Below are 15,683 nucleotides of genomic sequence, written 5' to 3' on the forward strand. Positions count from 1 at the left end.
TGGGTAATTTCAAACAAGCTGATTTCAGATCTTTTCTTTCTTTCTTTTTGAAGCTGGCTTGTTGAAATGAACCATAGTTAGTGTTAATTACAGTGCTTGGTTTAGATGATATGGAAACCTGGAGAAAAGTAAAAGCTTCTGTGCTCCTCTCAACTGCACAGGAGGAGGAGTTAGGAGTACCTGAACCCAAGGCTCACTGCAGCTTGTGTGTATGTCACACTAAACCATGATTTAGAGGTGTGTACAAATGCAACCACTTCTGAGTGTATGGGGATTATATTTTAAGCTTGAATTTAACACTTTTGTCACATGCTAGATGTGGATGGGCCAGTCTCTGGAGAGGGAAGAGTCCCTTTTCTGGTACGTAACAGTGGTTGGAAACATATTGACTGGAAGGATGAAAGGAACTGCCTTCAAAGATACAAGGAGCTGCCTTCTAAGACCATGTCAGAATACTGGTCTGCTTAATCCGTGATGGTTGTCTTTTGCCACAGCCTTACAGAGTGTCAGGCAGAAGTTTTCCCCCAGACCCTCTTCCCAAGAACCTTTTTCCTGCCTCAGGAGGTGGTAGGTTCTCCTTCACTAGAGAACTTGAGCAGTCACCTGCCAGATTCTGTATGTAGATCCAGTATTGAACAGGGGCCCTCAAAGCCCCTGTTCTTTCCAAATCTGTAATTCCTCATGATTCTACCTAGAGATGCCAGCATTTGAATCTGGGACCTCCTGCATGCCAAACGTATGCTGTGCCAATAAGCTGTGGCAATTTTCTCCAGACAGATCACAATGTACTTGCGTCAGAGGGTGGATCCGAAAAGACAACTGCACTGTGATTGTAGGCTTCCTTAATCAAAAGCCCTGATTGTACATGGTCATGTATATGCAGCTGACTTTGCTTTCACTAACTTTCCTTATTAATTCTGTAAGCAACAATTGGCTCCTTCGTGCACATTATACTTTTCATGATTACTGCAATTACTGAGGATAACCCTCTGATTTTGTCCGGATTTATTTCTTCACTTTTTAAATCAAATTGTCATTAATAACCTTCTTGGGGTACTCTCTTTTGCTACTGTTGCTTTTATTTATTTATTTTAAAAATTGCATATTATAATGTGAAACAAACTGATGAGTGTGGTAGATATGAAAGTACTGTATTGCAGAAGAAGAAAAATAACAAATGTCTGTCAGCAGGGGCTATATTGGAATATAGATTTGGTGCCTGCTGTCAACAATACAGCAGGTTCTGGAAATACAGGTTTAAAAGGCTGGTGATATATGGCCTGAAACAAAAGAGCTTTCATTACTGCTTTTAAGGGGGGGGGGGAAGAGTAGTGTATTGATGTACAGTATATTGTTGCAAACATATCTCTCTCTTATAAAAAAAGATGTCATTCTCTATGTCCTGCTTTGTAATTAGCAATAGACCAGAGATGCTTGGTAAATTTGACTGCTGTTTATTTACATCCACCTTGAAATGTACTTTGAGTCACATATACTTGCAAGGTAGAAGAAGCAGGTTGATTTGGGGTTTGGAGTAATGGATGGATGCTGCTTAGGGACTAGTATTTACCTGCCCATATTCTTGCTTCCACACTCCTACAATATCTTCTCAGTCTACAGATTTTTAAATAAGATTGTTATAAAGATTCGGCTTCTGCTGTTCTCCTCTCTAAAGGAAGTCTTGCCTGAGCTTCCAACCGCTTGAGGAAGGTGGAAGGCAAAATAGTGTTTTCATTACATTTTATTAGGCGCCTTGAATGTGATGCTTTGTGAAGCTTAACATTGTTTATATATTCAAATACATTATGTAGCAAATGCTTGAGCTCTGAGCCATTATTACACTGATGGTACTTGCTACTGCAAAGTATTGACACACACAATTTAAAAGCCCACACATTGCCCACATTCTAAGGAACTAATGTCCTGATTTCAATGTATTGAACAACTGTGGAGCAGTAGCAACCATTGCTGCCTTTCTGCTACTCTCTCTGGTGGGCAATAAGGATTAGGACCCCTTCAGTGGGGGTCTGCAAACTCGGAAGTAGGTGTTTTGGTTTGTGAAGTTTGCCTTGGAATAAGAACAAGTTTCGCTTCTTGTTGAGTGTGTTCCGTTTGTAAACTGAGTCCCCCACTGCTATGGGAAAGCATGCCTTGGTTTAAGAACGCTTTGGTTTAAGAAAGGACTTCTGGAATGGATTAAGTTCATAAACCAAGCTACCACTGTACATGGGCGTACCCAGGATCAAAACTAGGGGAGGGCAGCCAAGCCACGGGGGCCCGGCCATGCCCCCAGCCACCCGATTGGCTGGCTGGCGGTGACATAGCCGGGATCCCCCCAGGAGGTGTGGTTTACGTCCACACCCCCCGGAGGGTGAGCATCCCAGCTGGTGCGGCGGAAGGTGGAGCCTCGACGGAGAGGCAGGGCCTGCCGGAGCGAGCACACAGAAGGCGGGACTAACTGTGGGACGCAGCTGGGGCCGGAGCCGCCCACCTCCCAGGCCGCAAACAGGTTCATGGGCAGCGGGCCGCCCAGCGCCACCACACTGCCCGGGGGGGCTGCACGAATGCCCGCGCGCTTTAGCCGCCATCACTGGGTCCTGGTGGAGGGGACGGGGCGAGCTGCTCGCCTTCTCTGGCCGTGATGGCCCTTCAGCTCCTGCACATAGCTGTCAAGTTTCAGATTTGAAAATAAGGGATCAGCACCCTCACCTGTCGCAGGGACAGTCTACGATTCTCAGGGACAGTCCACACCGCGCGGGGCACGGTAATCCCCCCAGGCTACAAATTAATTTACACCAGGCTACACACCATCATCTTTCCCCACCTTCAGAATGGACACCAGCCCCATCCATCTCCCCATCCCAGCCTCCTCTTCCCCCCTTTTCTTCCCAATGTCTCAATAACTGAAACTGATTTGTTAAAATGTTAGAGGGGGAAAATATGAGAGAGACATTGTACACACTTCTGTAATATTCTGTGCATATTGCTGTTCGTTAGCCAGCTTGAGCATCTTTGGAGTGAGAGGTAGGATATATATATACTTGTTGCTATTAAAGTGTTCAGGTACCAGAAACAATCTGGTAATTTTAGACTCTGCATTGACTGGCCTTCCACTGTACCTGCCTTTCAACAAGCTTTGTGTAGTCATATACATTGTAAACCACCTAGACAATGGACACCATTAGGTGGTCATATCATATATGATTCTGCCTATGCATCTCAGACCAATTCTCCAGTTCTACATGCTCAGTGATACTTGTGATAAAGAACTAAATGGTTCACATAGCATCCACAGGCACAAATCCCTTTGCTTAAAAAGAAATGTGTGGCTGCATGAGTGCTTCACCCAGTGTTGATTATGAGGTAGTAAACAAATAAAGCAGCTACAACAAATGCGCCCAAAAAACCACAGCTTTTAGACAATGTGATTTGTATATATCCAAGATATATATTAAATCTCTCTGAGAATCTTGAGAACACAAGAAGAGTCTGCTGAATCAGGTCAATGGCCCATCTAGTCCCTCATGTTATCGCAGCGACAAGCCAGGTGCCTGTGGGAAGCACACAAGCAGGACACAATTCCTAGCAACTGTGATCCCTAGCAACTGGTATTCAGGGGCAGTCTGGTAGTAGAGGTAGGGCATAGCTTTCATGGCTAGTAGCTGTGGATAGCCATGTCCACCATGAACCTTGTCACCCACTTGTTCCACAGATGAAATGTGAAATGACATCCACGCTCAGGAGTTCATGTACGGTAATTTCCTTTGGTTTTGGTAGTGTGTGTGTTAGCGTTCAGAAGACATAGTCATTCTGGGTTGTAGCCAACCAAGTCTCCCCATTAGCACAATGACTTCCGCTTGTGCAGTGGATTTTCCCTTCCCTCTCTTCCCGCTACATGCACCCCAGATCTGTTGGGGAAGGGTGTTCCCCTAATCCTCTGGAGCAGATCTGGGGTTGGGGAATAAAAAAAGGGATGAGCAAGCATGAGCACTTGTGCTAATAGGACAATTTCATTAGATACAACCCACTGCTAGTGCATGCAATAACAACTTGCTCGACACACTACCAAAACAGAAAAGCCCCTGTGGTAAATATTAGGAGATATCCCATCTCCTTCCCCAAGCATTTAACACTTCATCATGTTCATACTAACAGCTGAACTGCAAACAGGAGGTGAAACTTCTTCACATTTAGGAAACAGGAAACAATTTACAGATTAATCCCTTAAGCAGACTGGTTTGTTTACTTGTTTAATTCCAGTCAATCATCCTTCCTTTCTGCATTCAGATCCAACCATGTTAAGAAAAGACCTTTGTTTTAAATAAGCCTCTGCTCTTTAACAGGTTCTTTTTTCTTTCTTTCTTTTTTGCCAAGTACTGCAACAGTATTTAGCAAAGCTTTTCATAGTCCAAAATGTCCCACATTTGTTAACTATCCAGTAGTTTGAAGCAAGAAACACAATGGGTGTGTACAAGTATACAGGTGTGTGCTTAATTTTAGGTTGCAACTTGTCAAGGTGTCATTATGCAAAGTATTTGAATAATTTCAGAGTAGATCTGTTGAAATTAATGAGCCTAACTCAGACATATTCAATAATTTCATTGGATCTCCCCTGAATTACTTGAATACCACACAGTGGCTGATTTGTGTTTTTTCTCTGTCGTTCCTCACTTTTGAGTCTCATGCACAGGGAGGAAATGTGCAAATCTCCACCATGAAAAAGCAGCTTCTTTGCCTTGCATTGGAGAAACCTGACCACACACACACACACACACACACACACACACACATTGAAAGTGTGGAGAGAGGAGCATGTGAAGCAGATCTGTGGGATCACAGCCCAATTCTTCCCTTTCTATTTTTAACTCTGTTCCAGGCAGCATAATTTTGCATTTCCAGATGGGGTGGGGGGTGGGGCACATGAATGAGCATTGCCCTAATTGTGTTTTCTTCCCTTCCTTGGCTCCTCTAGTTCTGTTCCACAAGTTCTTGCAGAAGAGGAGAAAATGGATTAGAACACTTAATTCCTGCTGCGCCCACACAGAAGCACTTGATAGAGCAGCATCTTGTTCATTTTTCATTATTCTTCTGTGTGGAGCAGTGAGCTGCATGGGCGCAGCCAGGGGGGCAGGGAGGGGCAGTTGTCCCCCCCTAACTCAATAAAAATCAATAAAAATACACAGCAAACTGACGTTCTACCTTCCCCCCCCCCAACAAAAGGCCCCTCCTAACAAAAATCCTGGCTATGCCCATGGTGAGCCACATTCACATGGAGAGGGGGGAATGGGGAGATGTGTTTAGGGAGGACTGAGCTCCCATACCCTGCAAACAGCGCAATGTAATTGCTAATATTGACTTTGCTTTCTACAGATTCCTTAACCTCATTTCTGTACCCATTTCTTTCTGGCTGAACAAGGGGGTTGGAGGCACTCCAGGTATACAAGGCTGAGGCCATTTAGGGCAAGCAAAACCATCCCCCGCCTTTTCCCCTCCTCACAACCATCCAGTGAAGTAGGTCAGCTAAGAGATATCAACTAGTTCCAGCACATCTCTTTTGAGCTCATTGGCTGAGCTTCATGACGTTTGAAGAGCCAATAAGATGTATTGCAATCCAGGTTCAAATCTTGAGGATCTCTTCAGTTCTCACTGTTGGCTACCTGAATGACACGAATTTGTGTATTTTTATTAGCACAGTGTATTGTTTACGATACAGGTAGATCTGATCTTACACAGGGTGGGTGGGTGTTATGTTCCTTACTGTTGCATATAAACAAAATTGCATGAAGCCAGAACGACCCCCCAGGACAGCCCTGTGTGACGATCCCTACATCAGTGAAGCTGGTGCTGTGCAGGTGCTGCCCCTCACACAAAGCGGAGAGCTTTTTATGCCCTCCCCCCTCCACTTAGCTTACCAGGCTCTGGAAAGTTCACACCAGGCCTCTACAAGACTCCCATGTCCTTCTCGGAGTCGGAGTCTGGGAAGCAGGGGGGGGGGGCTTAAAAAGCTCTGTACTCAGTGTTTTTCTGCTTGAGAAAGAGCTTTTTAAACTCCTCCTCACCTTGCTTTCCGGGCTCTGGAAAGGTTGTGTGAGATCTCAGGTGGCCCTTCCTGGGCTTTCCCCCCTGCTCTCCTACCCCTATTATTTTTTTAATTTACTGTGATCCACATAAAGCTGAGATCACATATATAAAATCAGCATAAGATGAGCTGTACCTGTAGATTAAAATAGAACTACAGTATGGAGTTCTCTTCCTCTCTCCCTCCCTCCCTTGTCACTGCCCCCACAAGGCAGTGTGGTCTGATTGGTCAAACTTTAATTTACATACTTCCATACATTTGAAATGAAGCACAGTTTGTTTGTGTGTGTGTGTGTGTGTGTGTGTGTGTGTGTGTAAAAATTGCAATTTATACTAAGCTACGGAATGAAGTGGGCTAGTAATCCATATTTTTTAACAAAATAAATGAATCCCAACATTTCAAAAAGCATTAGCACATACAAAGCCTGTGTCTTAAATCCAGTTGCAAGGATGCCAATACTGAGTTGCCGAAAATCAGTAGCATTTTCAAATCAGCTTCATTCAGCATCCCATCTAGATTCAAGACGTCCCAGATGTGTTAAGTATCGCATTTTGTTAGCGAGGTGCACTATGCAATCCCCTGGCTGAACCAGCCATGCCACCGCGCGGCACACCTTCCGGAGGCTTCCGTCCCGCTGACAGATTGGCGTTCTCTCCCTTTTTATTGCTGCGTGAAATGGGAAAGGTGCCGATGTTAATGATTGACGAGGACCAGCCCTAGTAACCGGCCTCCTGTCTCGCCAGAAACGCAACTCTTGTGCGCACGCAGAGTTGGGGGTGGGGTGGGGTGGGGTGGGGGGTGTTGCCTCTCTTACAACCTCCGTTGGCAATCGGGGTGTAAACACAGAGTCGTCTTTGTTGCTGAAGGTGGAGACTCACCGGACTCCTGGTTTCAGGAGACAAAAAGCAACCCTTTCATTTCTCCCCACCTGAAGACAGCTGGAAAGAAATGCTGCTTGGGTTCGTTTCCTCCGAGCCTTAAGCTCAAGCTCAGATCCGCCTCCACCTCCTCTTCCTTAAGCTGCTTTCCTCTCTCGCCCCTGTCTAACAGCAAAGTTATTTACTAACACAGTTTTAGCAAAGCACCGTCCTCCTCCCCCCCTTCCTTCCACATAATGTGCTTTTGCTTGATTTCTGGCTACCCCAGTGCCTGCATGTTTAACCAAGACCGGTTAGTATCAAATTACAGGGAGTGGGGGGGGGGGAACCTGACACCCAAGCTGTGCGCTTATTTACATACAAATAACTCAAGCGCTTGTCTGTATGTCACCATTCAGTCATCTTGTTAGACTAGGCTTGCCAGATGAGTTTCCAATCCTATCAGAAGACACTGTAGATTGGTTGGTGTATTTTTTTTAAAAGGAGATCTTTACCTCCAACAGCAGCTGACAATTCCTGCGTCTTTAAACTTTTGTTTCGTTGCACATTGGATTTTGGAAGAAAATTCGGGTGCTTGTTGTTTTGTTTTTCTTTCTTTTTTTGCGAGGTTCGAGAGGACAAAGGCGCACATTTCGTAAAATGCAGGCGCTGGAAGAGATCAAGATGTTAAGAAGAGCGCAGCTGGTGTGTGGAAAGTGAATATGACCCACAGAGATTAGGCTCTTATACTGGTTTGGAGATTAACTATAAATCGCTGCTTAAGGACTAATAGGACTAATAGGAATTCTTGGAAACATCAAGAGGCAGGCAGGGGGAAAAAAAGTTTTATAGACCAGGCTGGTGAAAATGGCTTTCCAAAACAGTAAGAACTTTTCTACCTTAGTATTTACTGCGGTGTTCATTCCCCCCACACCCCCACCCCGATTTTGTGTACTCTTGTGAAAATATCTTGACAAGACTTCTAAGCTTTTACAAAACTGTTTCTTAAAATAATTGCTCTGTTGCCAGGTTGCAGGGAGAAAGTCGATCTGTTATTTGGTCAATTGCAAGGCAGCAGAGAGCTTGAAGGGAGTATTTTTAGAACTGATTTGTGGCTTTAAAGTGGGGCCTCATTTGTGGTTTGCTTTTTAACATTACCCCCTCCCCTAAAAAGCCAAGGGAATAGTTAACCTAAATTCTGCATAACCATTGGGGGTGCAGATACTGCTTCAGGAATGCTCTGTGAAATGCTTATTTTCAGTTGTGCAACTTTTAGGAAATCCAAATATTTATCCAAGGGGAGGACAAGGGATAATTTTTTGCATGTAGAATTGAGTTGTACTGTAAATTGAAAAGGGAGTTGGAAAGGGAACCTGAAAACCTCAAGGGGCAGTTTTATAATATCTTTCCCACTATTGGAATGTAGGTCTGACAGTGACATAATGGGGTGAAGGTGAAGTTGGTGGGAGTGTGTTGCTGTTCGTTAACCCTCCCATTGCTGCACTGCTTTACTTTTGAATTCAAGGGCCAGCTTTTGTTACCTGCAGTATTGTGATAAAAGGAGTTTTATCAAAACATCAAGGGGAGATAGTTGCTGTTAAATACTACTGATGCTTTACTTATACGAGTACAGAGTTGTCAAAGTAGCTCTTATCTATGTTTGTGTTAACGCACCACGTGTTTTATTATTGATTCAAATATTATACAGGTTTTATATTTTCATTTTTTGAGTTAAACTATTGAAGGGATTACTTTGCCCCTATACCCATGATAAAACACATGTGGGATATGCAATGGTTACATCTAAACCTAGAGGACTCAGTTAACAAGGAAGAACTGTGGAATATTAACATATAATGTTTTCGTTTTTTCCTCAAACTTTTTAAAACACACTCAGGCCCACATCTAAGCTTATGTTGCCTCCCAAGCCTCCCAACCCATCACCAGTCATCTCTTTGGCAAACACACAGAAACGTCACACTCTGCTCTCTGTATGCCACTGGCTTCCTTACATGAAGGTTTAATAGACTGGGGGCATTGCACTGGAAGAGGGAACTAGTAGACTTCATACACACATCCCCTCCACCTGTTGAAGGAAGTTGCGGAGGGAGCTGTGGGTCTGACTGGGCAAATCCTGCTGGTGCACATCACTGCTCCATCACCTGAAGTCTGCACATTCAGATTTCACTAGAAAGAGTTATATTTGCCTTCTGAAACACCATGCACAGCTCCTTCATGTGAGGAGGAACCTTGTATACATTGGTGTGTGAGTAGAATTCAGTAGTTTGAATGTATGGAGAACAGACTGTGACAGCACCAAATAGACTGCACCCCCACCACTTTTCTTGGAAGCAGGAAACGCCCATGTATTCCTTATCTCTTTGTAGGCACTCTGGCCCTCCAGCTGTTGTTGGGCTACAGGTCCCATCATCCCTGACCATTGGCCATGCTGGCTAGAATGGGTGGGTTTCAGCAACATCTGGAGGGCCACAGGTTTCTCAGCCATATTCTATGGTTAGCACAGCAAAGCAGTGATTGCAAAATTGGACTTCCACAGCTGGAAGGAAAATGACTTTGGCTCTGCATGTTGCAAGATCATCTCCTTCCCAGAAATTCTGTGGCACGGAGACCGTTTGAAATTTATCTTAATGGGAAAGGCGTTCTCTTAATTCATCCTTAGTAAGAGATGTGTTTGTAGTTGTGTGATGCTTTTTTTTTTGCTTATTATATTTTCATTATATTTTCATTTTTGCTTATTATATTTTCATTTCTTAAACCCCTTAAGCCTTGACTTACCTGTACCACCACAGGTTAAATTCAAGTTGAATTTAATATATTATATTATATTTCCTAATCCTGAACTGAAAAGTCTGTTGGCCGTTATGAAACTTGTGCCAATTCTCTCAATGTTTTTAAATCATTCATGCTGTTTTTGCAAGAAGAACTTTCATACACCAAGTTAGACTAGAGCACGGTACCACTAATTTCTTAAACATGGTTACACATAGGAGTGGGCTGGTGAGAAGGCGCATGAACTCTCCCTCTACGCGCAGGCCTTAGCCATGGTTAAAAGTTATGTTGGCTCTGAGCACAACCAGGATCTGAATCTGGTTTCAGAACCCTGGTTAATGGAGAACTCTGGTTAACCTTAGTTATGCTTAAAGACAATGCTTATATGCTTTAAAGCTTGTGAGAAGAAGGGGGATTTAAGCCAGAGAGGGTGGAGGGCTGGAGGAACAAGCAGGTGGTCTCACACCTTGCTCCCTTTGTCATGGTTAAAGATGGGCTGCACTGTGCTCTGGTCTTTATAGAGACCACAACCCTCATGATATATTGCTAATGGGAGCACAGCAGGCATATGTAAAGAGACATTTATCCTTTTAAAAAAGAATAAAACTGAATGAAATTAAACACCACTGGAATTCCCTGAAATTTAGTTAATGGGTCAAATTCAGGGAACCGCAAAGTGGGAGCATTTGAATAGCCACAGGTTTGGCCTTTGGCTTCTTTCCCATTACATTCCCATCTGTCTAATACAGATTGTATGTCTACTGGGCGGGGAGTATTTCTCTCTTAGTCAGGGCTTTGCAAGCTGCTGACAACAGATAAATGGTTGATTGTCAGAATAGTCAAGTTGTAACAGCAGACCTGGGCCAGAATCTGCCCCACCCTTATCTTTACACTAATGAACACCACCACTACCACCCCACATAATTCACCTATAAAGCTAATAAAAGTATAAATGTGAGTAGGAAATGAATGTTTCTGAACCAAAAGGGTGAAATGTGCAGCTTTTTCTGGGTCTCTGTGGGTGGGTGGGGGAGGGATATATGAGGAGACGTTTCGTTCAAAAAGGCTTTAGATTAGGGATCAGCAACTGGATGCTATTAGGCCGAATCCAGCCCTTTGAAGGACTTCTTGTTTGTTTTGCCTCAGATGCCAACTTAAAAAGCTGAAAGAGTAATACAGAGGTACTGGAATCTTTAGTAATGGGATGAGCCAGTGGGCCCTTTCAGAGGGGTGGGGTTGTCACCTTAGGCTTAGCCTGTCCTCCCACAAAATCCGTTTTTTTAGCACAGGGTGTTAACATGCTAGGGAATGTCTTTCATTCAAGTTACTTCTGTCTGTCTGAGGCTGTTAGAGTGATTGGACTAGCATCACACCTGATATAACCTGCTAAACTACTGGATTTACAGGGATAAATGTCATTCTTTGTGCTTACATATATATTAACACCTTAAAGGGTTTTTCTTTCTCTTCTTTTAAAAAATAAATAAATAAAAGTTGGGCAGATAACAGATAGTAGGCATTTATAATACAAGGGATGCACTGAGTTCACTTTCTAGCAACCATACTGAAGGACAGCAGGCATTTCCTTTGGCTGTGTGTAGCTTCTGATTTCAGCCTGCTTTTCTGCTGGCAGGTGAAGATGCAATGACAGGAGATACGGACAAGTATCTTGGGCCACAGGATCTAAAAGAACTGGGAGATGATTCTCTGCCTGCAGAAGGATACATGGGCTTCAGCCTAGGAGCCCGATCTGCCAGGTATTCAGCATGTTCTTAACATATTCAATATAATATATACACCCATGCAGTGCATTTTATCACTGGAGAAATGAAGCAGAGTTCCATAATTTGGCTGCCGAATTACTCTGTCATTCAAACATGCATCTGTTATCTAGTTTCATGCTTCTCTCTGCCCTCTGTGATGGCTTTGTTATGGCAAGAGTTGAAAGCAGATTAATTCTTCATGTTTTCTTCTTCTTCTGGTATCTGCTCATGCTCTAGATATGTCAGAAGTGTTCCTTTGGAAACAGCTGGAAGCCTCTTTCTATGAGCCAGACCATTTAGTCCACAATGAACATGTAGCCAAGAAGGCGGGGGGGGATAGGCTTTTGTTCAATAATTTGATTATAATACTTACTGACACTAATTTTTTTTCAAGAATGAAAATGACATAGATTCATGCCAGAAAAAAAATGAAAGATGGTTGTTTGGCTAATCCAATTACTTCACTTTCCCAAAAGGTGCAGATGGAGAATAATAATAAAAAAGTTTAAATCTGTTTGCAATTGTTTGCATTGCTACGGTAATTGCTGTCTTAAATCCTTTGCAGTGTTTTGTTACCAAAGGAACGAGCAGTTTTCTTGCAAGGGAGTAAAATAGGTCACAATTTTTTACATGAGTGATTGCTATCTTTGCACTTTGAGACATCCAGTCATTCATATTATTGGGAATTTCTGGCTTTGCCTAGCGTCTAAAACAAACAAGGCACCACAAGTAACTCAAGAGATTATTTTCATGGTTGTGGATTAGCAGCCTGTTTACTGACAGTTGAATTATTTTGAAGCTAATAATTAAACCTCACAAGCCTGAGCCCTGAGGACATTTTCCTATAGCTTAATGATCTGTTGTAAAAAGTTCTTCCATTGTCTAACAGGGAGTGGCACCTCCCACAAGGTAAAACTTGGATGTTTGCATCTTTCAGTCTTGATTGTTGTGACTGCAATGAGTACAGAAGCATGCGCCCTAATTTTGCACTGTATTCTCTTGCTTTGCCTATAAAACTCCTTTGGTCATTTAATCAACTTTCTTTTGAATTATGTGTGAAGAATAGCCATTAAACAGTACTATGTTGAATTTTAGACATCTGTGTTTAGTTGCCCAAATAACATAGAATTCAGTTGATTAAGCTACTTACGTGTGTACTTATTCTGTGAACTGTATACTGTGGTTTTAACAAATAGACACTTAGTAGTATTCTACTAAGTAGTACCTAGTGAATCAGTGACAGCTCCGCAGACCTACATATCCGTCAGATATTAATGGGATGTTAGCACATCATAGTAACTGTTTCCTAGAGATCGGAAATCCTGAGTGTACTTTGCTCATCTTTGACTCCTCGATAAAACCTTAAAAAGTCACATACTTCTGATTTAACAGTACCATTATTTCTCACTATGTAGCTCATGTTTACATCTGCAATATATTACATGTGTGTTACACTCAGATGAAGCGAACTGATATCCAAACGCATCTATGCACTGTAGACCCCAGATTGACTTTACTAGGTTAGATGTGCTTAAGGATTGGAATATTTTTAAAACAAAAACAAAAACTTTCCATATCAAACAATGGTATTGAAATTCACTACTTTTTAGGGAACTTTCCACATCAACTTAAATCCGTCACAGAACCTCTGTACATCGCAGATGATTCCAGATCAAATTCTAGAATGCACACTTCCTTGCATACCTGCCACCCCACATGAAGTGTGTACCCTGGAATAAAAACCAACCAACCAACCACCCCTGTTGCCACTGTGCAGTGCAAAGGAACATACCAGGATGTGCAATTTGTCCACCTAGCCCAGGGGTCAGCAAACATTTTCAGCAGGGAGCCAGTCCACTGTCCCTCAGACCTTGTGGGGGGCCGGACTATATTTTTTGGGGAAAATATGAACGAATTCCTATGCCCCACAAATAACCCAGAGATGCATTTTAAATAAAGGCACACATTCTACTCATGTAAAAACACCAGGCAGGCCCCACAAATAACCCAGAGATGCATTTTAAATAAAAGGACTCATTCTACTCATGTAAAAACATGCTGATTCCTAGACCACCCACGGGCCGGATTTAGAAGGCGATTGGGCCGCATCCGGCCCCCGGGCCTTAGTTTGGGGACCCCTGACCTAGCCCATCTTTCTGCACTGACAGGCAGTGGCTTGCTAACATCTCATGTAGAAGTCTCTCTTATTGCCAGCTGTTGCCTTTTAACTTAAGATGCCGAAGTTTCAACCTTGTGACTTCCTGCATGCAAAGCTTGTGCTCTAATGCTGACCTACAGCATCTCCCAATAGCAAGGGGGAGGGTTGGGGAGGGGAATGTGTTCCCCAAAGCATCTCAGCCATTGCTGATCTTTTTAATGAGGAGAAAAACTGGAGGGGACCTGGGATCCCCCTAGAATACAGTTTGAAAGCCACTACTATAACCCATTAAATATAGCCAAACACCCGCGTAGATTTCTGAGTGTAACATAACAGAACGAACCACATGGAATGTCTTAAGTCATCCAGCCATGGCATTGTGCTTTTCCCACTGTCTGATTCTTTGCTTTCTATCTCTCCTTGTTTTCCCCTCCCCTCCCCATTTCTAAAAAAATAGTCCTAAGGTCAGGTAAGAAAGCATGGCACCCTTGTGACATTTCTCAGCTTTTGCCATCCATCATTTATTTTTACTCAGCATTGTGATGTGATGTGACTTTTTCTGTTGTGTCCTATGTTAGAACATACTATATTGGTTACTGCCAATGTAATATATGACCTGATTTCATCGAATACATGTTTTGAAGGGGGAGAAAAGATGATGTTGGGGGGGGGAGATGAATGTTTTTAAAGACCCAGGGCCCAGGTTGAAGTTGGTGGAGCTGAGCACCAGGAGAAACATTATAAATGCAATATATACTGGGGTGGAATCTTGGGAAAAAATTATTAAGAAGTGCAAAGTGCATGTCGTACGTTGTTGAAGGTGCTGTATATACTGTTGTTAAAAAAACCTAGTTTAAAAGCATTTTTGTTTTGCTGGATGCAATTTTTTTCTTTGACATTTTTCTTTCATTTCAGTTGCAATAGTAAGCATGTCTGAATGCTGGCATGTTTTCTAACATATGCTCCATGTAGCTTCCAGGGTTAATGTGCGTGACACATAGACTCAACATTTTCCTGGGTCTCAGTATATTCAAATTGTTTTCCTCTATACTCCCAGAGAAGGAACGAAGTCAGGAAATTATCTAGATCAGTATTCATTTAGCAGATTTCAAGTGTTCAAAGTTCTTCCCATATTTTATTTAGTAATCCAGAACAGCCTCGTAAATTAATCCAGTACGATTATCCCAATATTGCCGATGGAGAAGCCCAAGGCTGAGAGAATGATGCCTTGACTAAAGCCATTTAGATAGTTTGTAACGAAGCATGAGAGACCAGTGCTGAATCCAGTGCATCTCTTCTGCGCTTTTTGTGTACTGTTTTTATGGCCAACCTAACTTACAGTGAGTCAGGCAGAAGAGACAGCCACAAGCAAACTGGGGGGCTAGGATGAGCTTTCTACTCAGCCACAAAATGAACTGTGCAGAATGCCCACCTCTCAGATAATAACCATTCATATACAGTAGTGGGTTAATTTCCTTTTTCGAGATCACCGTTATTTCTGCACCATTGGAACCTGCTGTCGTTTTTGTGGAGAATAATGGACCTGGGATCAGTACAGACTGATCTCTGCATCTATAAGAAGTTTCTGTGCCTGTAATATAGCTCCTTGCTGGAGGGAGATTTAACAAGCTCGGCTTTTCTTGTTACTGCATCATTGCAGTGGTAGAAATCACAGGTTCCAGAGATATCCCAGGTGCATGGTCATCAAAAGCAAAGGAGCCCCTTCAGGCTAGCGGCTGTCAGTTCCTGAGATGGATTGGTTTTGTTCTAAGCTGTAATACACTTTAAAGGAGGCCAATTTAGGGATAAGATGAGCCTTCTACTCCAGATGTAAATTTTAGAGAGCAAAAGTCGCTCACAACAGTGGCAGCAGCACTCTAGTGCAGTCAGTACACTGGATTTATCTACCCTTTGATAGTGAGGTCTCTTAATTAAGTGGGGGAAGGGAAATAATAAATATGCATTTGTGTGAAACTGGGCTAGCTAGAAAAGTCAGAGGTCCTAGGCCTTACCATCATAAATCCCTCGTAGAAACT

At 42.9% G+C, this 15,683-nt stretch overlaps 1 protein-coding gene across 12 annotated transcripts in view; it reads left to right on the top strand.

Annotated features, from left to right (window-relative positions):
• The window catches only part of ANK3 (ankyrin 3), a 209,477-nt gene that overhangs the window by 132,723 nt on the left and 61,071 nt on the right, over window positions 1-15,683 (top strand). For all 12 annotated transcript variants that reach the window (XM_060274961.1, XM_060274954.1, XM_060274956.1 and 9 more), the window contains one exon: window positions 11,360-11,483. In XM_060274961.1, the coding sequence (XP_060130944.1) occupies window positions 11,360-11,483 (124 nt within the window). The remainder of the gene's footprint in view (window positions 1-11,359; window positions 11,484-15,683) is intronic.

This window comes from Zootoca vivipara, chromosome 5, assembly GCF_963506605.1.
Source record: "Zootoca vivipara chromosome 5, rZooViv1.1, whole genome shotgun sequence".
In the NCBI taxonomy this organism is placed as follows: Eukaryota; Metazoa; Chordata; class Lepidosauria; order Squamata; family Lacertidae; genus Zootoca; species Zootoca vivipara.